The sequence below is a fragment of the Cornus florida genome, unplaced genomic scaffold (assembly GCF_030987335.1).
Source record: "Cornus florida cultivar Cherokee Brave unplaced genomic scaffold, ASM3098733v1 CherokeeBrave_3.0.0_Hap2_Chr05, whole genome shotgun sequence".
Lineage (NCBI taxonomy): Eukaryota > Viridiplantae > Streptophyta > Magnoliopsida > Cornales > Cornaceae > Cornus > Cornus florida.
In genome coordinates this window covers 66,689,431-66,699,187 of record NW_026775575.1, presented here as the reverse complement: position 1 = coordinate 66,699,187, position 9,757 = coordinate 66,689,431, and the positions used below count along the sequence as shown (strand labels likewise).

At 33.0% G+C, this 9,757-nt stretch overlaps 2 protein-coding genes and 1 pseudogene across 2 annotated transcripts; all 3 read left to right on the top strand.

The window, feature by feature from the left end:
• Window positions 1–1,471: 1,471 nt before the first annotated feature.
• LOC132306709 (photosystem I reaction center subunit IV A, chloroplastic) lies at window positions 1,472–2,809 on the top strand. Its single transcript, XM_059804229.1, has 3 exons — window positions 1,472–1,777; window positions 2,404–2,469; window positions 2,559–2,809. Exons 1-3 carry the CDS (start codon window positions 1,556–1,558, stop codon window positions 2,661–2,663), a joined length of 393 nt encoding a protein of 130 aa, XP_059660212.1. The 5' UTR covers window positions 1,472–1,555; the 3' UTR covers window positions 2,664–2,809.
• Window positions 2,810–4,746: 1,937 nt separating this feature from the next.
• Window positions 4,747–6,951, top strand: LOC132306710 (glutathione transferase GST 23-like). Its single transcript, XM_059804231.1, has 2 exons — window positions 4,747–5,302; window positions 6,503–6,951. The coding sequence occupies exons 1-2, from the start codon at window positions 4,994–4,996 to the stop codon at window positions 6,860–6,862; spliced, it is 669 nt and encodes a 222-aa protein (XP_059660214.1). The 5' UTR covers window positions 4,747–4,993; the 3' UTR covers window positions 6,863–6,951.
• Window positions 6,952–7,638: 687 nt separating this feature from the next.
• LOC132306708 (probable glutathione S-transferase) lies at window positions 7,639–8,919 on the top strand (annotated as a pseudogene).
• Window positions 8,920–9,757: the final 838 nt, after the last annotated feature.

Genomic DNA, 9,757 nt, shown 5'->3' with positions numbered 1-9,757 from the left:
TTACTATATATATATATATATATATATATATATATATATATTTGAGAATTAAATCATCCCCTCTAATAGTTAGTTAACGGAAGTTAATTAAATCACTCTCCTCTAATAGTTGAGGGGGGTTTTTTGACCAAAAAAATAGAAAATGAAAGTTTAGTGAAAAACACAAATAGAAAAAGGGGGTTTAATGTAATTCACCCTAAAAATTATTCGGTTAGACAATTCACTACAAGTATTCGGTGTGAGTATCACTACTCTTTGAATATTATTACCATTCGATTGAAAACATTGGAATAAATTTATTTTAAAAAATATTTGAAATTTTATTATTATCCTTTTCAAAAATATGAATCACCTATTTTAGAAAAGTTATATACTGAATCAAAATTTCTTGAAAAGTCATATCTCTATATAGCAAGTGTTTTTTTTTTTTTTTTTTTTAATTCCGGATACCTTTTGTTTAAAAATTTATTATAAGTAATACCTTTTTAGATACGTGGTTAGTGAAAGTAAACCTATTTGACATATATATATACACACACACACATATTTATAAATGTGTTGACATACTGATCAACAAAAACATTATTGTAAATATTATTTGTTTTGGTTTAAAGTTAATATTACTAAAACAATTTTAAAAAAATAAATTAAATTAAAAAAATACATAAACATTTCAATGCACATTCATATTTCTAGTGTGTATATATATATATAAATCACTTATGGGAAAAATATTCACATATTTTATATGTGACACTAGCTAATCCACCTCACGACACATATAACACCCCACAAGTTATGTGTATCAGACAAGACTAGAAAAGTTTAGGTTCAACTTGACCTCTGTGAATAACCCTGTAAAAATTGTTTACTCAAAGATTCAAATCTGAAACTACAACTTAATCCATATGAGTACCCCTAAAAAATTTATTTACCCAAAGATTCGAGATCTAGTACTTTCTAAGGTACGGTAGCCGTAATTCTCACCCGCTTAAGCCAACCCATGAGATAATGATATATTCTTTAGTTACTTGACATTAAATGACCATTAGTTTTCTTAAAGGATAAATTCTTTCAACCTAGATAGAATGGTTACTTTTTATTTTTACTTTTTAAAAATGAACATATTTTCTGAAAAATAGTCTCAATTAGGTGATTTTAATATTGTTAATAGCAAGAAAAAAAAAAAAAAAAAGAAAAAAAAAAAGTTAAAAGACTTAAAAAAAAAAATAGAGATAATTGGCTTATATGTATATTATAGAAATAGTAGTAGAAACATCCAAATAAAAAATAAATTACAAATATATATATATATATCAATACACACGCATTTAGAAAGGCTGAATTGGGATGACATTATCCAAAGGAATGGGATATGGTGCTGATGTGGCAACAGTCTATTAGTGGAGAAATTAACACTGCTTTCATGGATTGATCCCCAGCCAGGAAAAGCAAATCCCATTAATCCAAAGCCTCAAATTACTTTGGTTTTGGCTTATTTTTTCATCAGAATCTCACTCCTACAATCTCCGATTTTCTAGAGAGAGAGAGCATAATGGCAAGCTGCAGCATGGCATCTGCTGCCTCTGGCTTTGTGTTAACACCTATTCCTGCTTCCAAAACAAACCCCACTCAGACCAATACCTTATTGTTCTCTCACAAGAACAACCGCAATTCTAGGCTGGTTGTCCGGGCTGAGGAGGGGGCGCCGCCCCCGGCAGCCACCAAGGAAGCTCCTCCTAAGCCACCTCCGATTGGACCCAAAAGAGGGACTACGGTACGTGATTACCGTTCATTAGATTTTTTTAAAAAAAAATTATATACATGTTGCGTTTGATAGAATCAGTTCTGTATTTTAAAATATATAATTGATGAAATGTTATTTAAAAATTGAATTAAAATGATTTACAATTATAATTTTTATTGAAGTGTGAGTTCATGTATTTGTGGTAGAATAAATGTGTAACAAAGGATCCAAACTCGTGGTAACAATATAATTTGACCTGATATTTAAGATATGATTTGTTTTAAATTTTTTTTTTTATCATTTGTTTTTCAAAGGAAATAATCTTTTATTATTTGTTTGTCATCATAAATAGCAAGGAAAAAAGAATAGAATGAAAAACAAGGAAAAATATTTAATTTACAAGCCATTTATTTCTCTTTATTCCACATTATATCTCATTTGAGCATGAGAGAAAATATGAAAAACGTTTTTCTTGGTTCTGTTTTCTGTGATCATGTCTCTTTTTTTGAGAATTGTAAATCAGAAATTTGTACAAAAAAATTATTTATTTTTTGGAAAGTTTTTTAAAACAGTTTTTCATTTTCTAAATTATTGAGAACTGAAACGAAAATTGCAAATAAACATTAAGTCAGGGATTGACATGTTTCTCTTCACAGGTGAAAATTCTTAGGAAGGAGTCCTACTGGTACAAAGGCACAGGTTCAGTTGTAGCTGTTGATCAGGTAATCTCTCTCTCTCTGTGTATAATGTATATATATATGTATGTGTATATATATATGAGTTAATGTTTGATTTATTACACAAAATGCAGGACCCAAAGACTCGTTACCCAGTGGTTGTTCGATTCAACAAAGTGAATTATGCAAATGTATCCACAAACAACTATGCATTGGATGAGATCCAAGAAGTGTGTTGATGAGTTAATGTGTGTCTCCTTGTTGGTAATTGTCATTTCAATGGTGGTTTGTATCTACCTTAATAGCAGCTTATCTCTATCAATGTAATGTATTCATCATCATTATTCTCTCTCACACTTTTTCTAATTATCTACTCTTGCTCAAATCCATTGTTAATTTGTGCATACCACTTCTGCTCTTATTGTGTTGTATCCATTTCTATTAAAAAAAACAAAGAAGCAAACTTATTGCATTAGACTCCCACCATTGTGGGAATTGGGAAGGGTAGGTTATACTCTGTATTGCCTCCTCCCACGTACAAGGTGAACCAATCATACCGCCAAAGTTCACAAAAAAAAAAACCTATAAATCTTATTTTTTACTTGCATATTTACAATTGTTATATTAGATAGTTGGAATCAACTAAAACGTGGAGTTATTCGACTCCAGCTAAATCAAATTAAATAGTTGTTGGATTTATTTAAGTTGTTTATTGAATCTTGATCCACAAATTGTTCAAGCTCCATCTCAACTTAGAAAATAATGCAATAAATGAAAATTTTATTTTATAATTTTATTTAATCACAAATAAAATATTAGAAATAAATATTTTACTTAAACAAGGATTATGTGGCCAAGTTATGAGAAATTACTTTCACACGACCCATGAGAAGTCTCATAACTAGTTATTACGAGAATCGCATAGGCAGCACTAGTACTCTCACACCTAATAAGACTCTCACACAAGAGTGCTAACACCATTAACTTAGAGTTTGGTGCGGCAAGTGAGGCCCTTTTATGGACCTCCTCTAGGATGCATGTCAAAATGTAATTCTCTACCAAAATATTCTAAATATTTTCCTAGATACAAAATTCTGTAATATTCCTCAAACTACTCAATTTGAGTAGTTATTATTTTAATTGTTAATGAATAGAAAAGATAATTCTTGTATATTCAATATGAGAGTGATATCTGATGAGGAAATTTTGGTGACTTCTACAAAATTCAAATAGTGCCAGTCAAAGAACTTTACGAATAGAACAAAATAAAAATGTGTTGACATATAAAAAGATTTAACGAATTAGTGAAATGATTATTTAACAACTAAAACAGAGCCGGCAATTTAACTGGAAAAAACAAATTAAGTAAAATAGAGCAGATAATTAAAGATAAAAATATAACAATTCAAAATATGAAATATTATACTTTGTGGACTGTGCATCCCATTGTCATATATATTCCTCCCCATGAAGCCAAACGACTACTTCATTATTACCATTATTTGCTACAATAAAACTCAATAAATTAATAAAAAATTAATTCCATATAAGTAACTGCAAAATTTAAAATAAAAAATTAGATAATAAAGAATTTCAAACAAAAAATTAAATAATAAAGAAATAATAAAACTTTTCAAACGAATAAAGCATCCTAACAATATCCGCAAAATAATCTCACATTCCACCTGAGTTCCTCTCTCTCTCTCAAACTTAGATTTAAGAAAATTTTAATTTTAAATTTTATTTAAGCATGAAAGATATATTAGAAAACACAATTATTACGTGTTTTTTATTTCTTCCAACCAACCATACAAAAAGAAGAAAGAACAATATTCATTTGTTAATGTTTTATCCACTCCTTATTCTCTCACTTCCTTATAATTTTTTTTTTCCTTCTTGTCACAAGGAGGCAAATCAAAATTTTGTAACTTTTAAACAACATTATTATTATTATTATTAATATTTTTTTCTGTTTTAAACAACATTATTAACAAATATGAGAATGCAATCAATTGTGTGTAGTTCCAGTGGTAATACTCAACTACCATAAAAAAAACAAAACAAGCAACTTTGGAAATATTTGGCCAAAATTAATAAATATTACTGAATACTTTGTATTAATCTTTCGCTTAACAACTAGCTAGCTCAAGATAGTCCAAAGGAGATGTATATTTTATTTTTTTTCCAAGTAAAGTAGATGAACATATTTGACTACAACAATTAACAAACCTTTTTTTTCATCTTATTAAATATCACAAATCACTAAACATATATATACATACCTCATGTGTAAAAGAAGATTAAAATCTCAAGATAGTCAAAAGTAGATGAATATTCTATTTTTTCCAAGTAAAGTAGATTAAAATCAAGTAGATGGATATATATTCCATTTGACTATAACAACAAACCTTTCTTTTTTATCCTAATTTTCAACCTAAAACCTTGGAGCCCAAGCAAAAAAAATAAAATAACACAAATCACTAAACATATACATATACATACATAATGTGTGCGTGTGTATATATATGAGCCTACCAGTTTAGAAAGAAGAACACACTTGCCCACATAAATGGAAGATGTAAAGCTACTAGGAGCATGGCCTAGTGTGTACAGTTACAGAGTGATATGGGCTCTAAAATTAAAGGGAGTGAAATATGAATATGTAGAAGAAGATGTTTGTAACAAGAGTGAGTCTCTTCTGAAATATAATCCAGTACACAAGAAAATAACAGTGCTTGTCCACAAGGGCAAGCCCATTGCAGAGTCCACTATTATTCTGGAGTACATTGAAGAGACATGGCCTCAGAATCCCCTTCTTCCTCAACACCCCTATGAGAAGGCCTTGGCAAGGTTCTGGATCAAGTTTGGAAAGGACAAGGTATTTTCTACAATTTTATGTTATGTTACACAAAATCGATATTCACATAACCTAATTCGCTTAGGGCCTGTTTGGCATGCGCTTTGTTTTAGGCGTTTTGTTTTTGGCTAAAACAGAATTGTTGTAGAAGTGTTTTGAAAAAAAATCGGAAGCGCGTTTAGGAACAATATTTTGCTATGGAAATATCGTAAACAGAAACATGAACAGTTATGATTTTGGGCCATGAATAATTGTCAAAACAAGCAAAAATATTTTTTTGATGTTTTGGTTTTGGGCCACTGTTCATGAAGTGTTTTAGCACTATGTAAAATAAAATAAGGCTGCACCAAACATGATTTTGTTGCCAAAATCGACACTGTAGCAGCCCAAAAACAAAAGCAACAGAAACAAAACGCATGCCAAACGAGGCCTTAGGGCTGGTTTGGAAACTGTTTCCGTTTTATTTTCATCTGAAACAGAAATAATTTTTTTTTTTGGGTTGTGGAGTATGTTTGATAGTGATTGGAAGCATTTTTGGTTAAGTAAAATTTGTTGTAAGATTTTTGGAAGCAAAAATATGAAAATGTGCTTGGTTAAAAAGCGTTTGCAAGTTTGAAAACATTTTTGGTGTTTTCGATTTTGGCCTATTGTTCAGAAATAAGGTACTATTTAAATCGCAACAAAAGTTACCAAATGCATTTCCGTACAACAAAAAAACATGAAACAAAAGTTGTTGGCAAACATGCCTTTATTTGGAGGTCTATTATTATTGTTCTTGTTTTTAATATTATTTGAGTAATTTACTATGATCCTGAGATTGCCTTTTCCGCTGTTGAATTGAGTGACTTTTTTCAATTCAAGTGGCACGTTAGGTTGAATTTTGTTGTTTTTTTTATTTATTTATCCCGACAATTTAGTGGGAGGGACTCGGAGCGGTACAACCTCTCGGAGAGTCGGATACTCTACCTACTAGGCCACTGGAAAATGCCAGGTTAAATTTGGATTTTGTTTGATGCATTTGTGCCCTAGATTGAACTGACCTGAAATGCATAAAATACGAGAATCCACTGTTGTAAAAAAGAAGAATATTTTGCTACATGTCTGAACTTCGTATGTATATATGCCAGCTTCTTCCTAAAAGTTTTCGTTTGACCATGAAAAATTCTAGAAAAACATTCAAAACTCTCCCTAATTGAAGAAGAACAAGTTATTGTGATGCAGAGCCCAGCATTCTATGCTCTGTTTCGAACAGTCGGAGAAGAACAAGTGAAGGCAACAAATGAAGCCAAAGAAGTGCTGAAGATTATGGAAGAGCGGGCCCTGGGAGAGAAGAAGTTCTTCGGCGGCAATGGGATCGGAATGTCTGACCTAGCCTTCGGATGGATAGCCGGCTGGCTCGATGCCATGGGAGAAGCAGATGGTGTAAATCTGTTCGAAACCGGTAGTTTTCCGCGCTTACAGGCTTGGATTAAGAGGTTTAAGGAAGCCCCTGTGATCAAAGACAACCTTCCTGATCGCGATGGAATGTTGGCATATTTCAAAGGCCTAAGGGAAATGTTTACTGCACCAGAAACACCATAGACACCAGCATTGGATTGTGTAGCATTTTGTTCTCTGTATATATATACATTTTATAGAAGTCTATGAATGGAAGAAGCATAATGTATACATGCAAGACAATATAGATTGTAAAATGCAATAATATATATATATATATTAAAGTTCAAGCAAGCGCACGCCCACTCGCAGTATTAACTCTAGTAGGGTTCGAACACTCGATCTCTCTTAGCAGAGAAGAGATCATACCATCTGGACTAATGCTCATTCTACTTGATCTTCCCTTTGAAGAAAAGCGATCATACTATCTGTATTAATGTTCAGTCATTTGACTCAATATTCATAACCATAATACATTGCAAAAATAAAATAAATAATTAATGTGGTTGATTTCAGTCAAGTTTTTCATTTCTTCTTAACTGCGCAGTAAACAACTGTATGTTTCAAAAAAAAAAAAAATTCTCTAATTTATGACAACCAATCAGAGTAGTACTGCTAAATGAAAATTTTAAATTTTAGAAAACTTATCAGAAAATATATATCCTGAATCCTCTAGTCATCCAATGATAGAAAGCTAAAGCTCATAGAGGGAAAGTATCCAAGAAAAGTCATAGTAAATTCCAAGGAACCACAATCACATTCACACACCATAGGTGTTTCTGACCCACCATGAAAAAAGCCATTCAGGTAAGAACAATCTGGTCGAAATCAACACACTTTGGTCTAAATAGGCAGCTAGGAATTGTCAAAAGAATAATATATATATATATATATAAAGATAATTGTCTAGTGAACTTATGGGCTTCCAGCCAAGTTCCAATCATTATATATAATACAGATAGATAGATAGATAGATACAAGTTCATAGCACAGGAATTAGAACATAAAGTAGAACAAAAATGGAAGAAGTGAAGCTATTTGGAGCTTGGCCTAGTCCATACTGTTATCGAATAGTGTGGGCTCTGAATCTAAAGGGTGTGAAATATGAATATATAGAAGAGGATCTTCCTAACAAGAGTGACATGCTTTTACAGTACAACCCAGTTCATAAGAAGGTACCAGTGCTCGTTCATGGCGGAAAGTCAATCTTTGAATCAACCGTCATTCTTGAGTACACGAAGAAACGTGGCCTCAGAATCCATTGCTTCCACAAGACCCTCACGAGAGAGCCATGGCTCGGTTCTGGATGAAGTTTGGGGAAGACAAGGTAATTACTGTAACAAAATATCACGAATCTCTATGTTTATTTTACAATTCTGTACAGACTGTTCTGGCAATCATATCTTTCATTTCAAAACAAATGAGTGTTATTACCAAATGTTTTAGAACTAGATAAGAGAACTTGGATAACAAAGTTTGAAATTTTCTCCTTGTACTACAAGGAAAAGAAGCCTTTTCCTCATCTACTTCGGGTTAGCTACATAAATCCTATGTTTCAATTCCGCTCTATCTAAGGCCATAGCCTAAGTCAAACTACGTGCTATCATATCCGTCTATACTAACTCTACTCACGTTGAACTGTCTAACCATATATTTTGGATTGCATGTAGAGCCCAACTTTTATGGCATTCTTCATAGCTACTGGAGAAGAACAAGAAAAGGCAATACAAGAAGCTAAAGAACAGTTGAAGATCTTAGAAGAGAATGGCCTTGGGGAAAAGAAATTTTTCAATGGCGATAAAATCGGATTGACAGACATTACCTTTGGATGGATGGCTAGCGGGCTGGACGTCATTGAAGAAATAGTAGGTGTGAAATTGCTTGAAGCCAATGCCTTCCATCGCTTCCATGCTTGGATTGAGCGTTTTAGGGGAGTCCCTGGAATCAAAGAGAACCTTCCTGATCGTGACAAAATGTTGGCCTACTACAAGCTCAAATTGGGCATGTTAAATGCATCAGCAAAATCATAAACACTGTCACTGAGTTGTATTCTACAGTTAGATGAGATATATGCATTGAGTTTTTCGTTTTCCTTTCATATTTCACTCATATTCAGGCATTTCTACTTTAGATACATTATACTGGCTTTGAAAGAACTCATTTGTTCTAGTCTCGATGGCTTAATATCTAAATCTAAATTTACTCTGCAACTCTTTTAGCTCTTCTAGGACATGTTTCAACATAAGAAAATGATCTACTGATTCATGTCATGGCATGATCTTAACAAATAAACGACCCCGCTCCGTGTAGACACTGTTTGCTTTGCACACTATCCGCGGTCACGATTTTTAAAACGTGTCTACATAGTTAGAAGGCATCCATAAATATAAGTGCCAACAACCACTCCCCCCAGGCAATGAGGGGAGCATGCACAAGCCCATGAGGGTCAGGCCAAGCGAGTACACTGGGTCTCAAGAGGGGGACTGTAACGTCCCACGTTGTCTAGGAAAGAGAGGTAATTGGCACTTATATATGTATAAGCGCGTTTGAAAACAGTGAGTACGAAGAGTGTGCAAAGCGGACAATATCTATACAGCTGGGCGGATTGTGACAAATTAAAATTCTAGAAAGTTGGAACCTTCTCATTTTTCTAACTAGATACCTGAGGCAGTAGAGTCCAACATTTTAGGTATTCTCTGGATGTGTTTTCCATCAAATGTGAAGGGATCCACACTGTAACAGTTAAAACCTCCAGTAAATTGACCCTGTAGTAGGTCATATCATCCAAACAAACTAATCTCCTCTTTTGCCTGTACTAGCCGCAAGGCAAACCTTCTCCAAACTCCTCCATAGACCTGATACAACCATAATGAAACCACCACAAGCCTCTCCAATCCTCTGAAACAAGGATGAGCACTAAAGGTGCAAGTAAGCCAAAACTGAAACCCGGTCTCCTTCCTCCTACTCAAAATATTACATCTAACTCAACATCGAACAATCATCAGAACAAGCATACAAAACCTTCGAGCCCCTGAATTC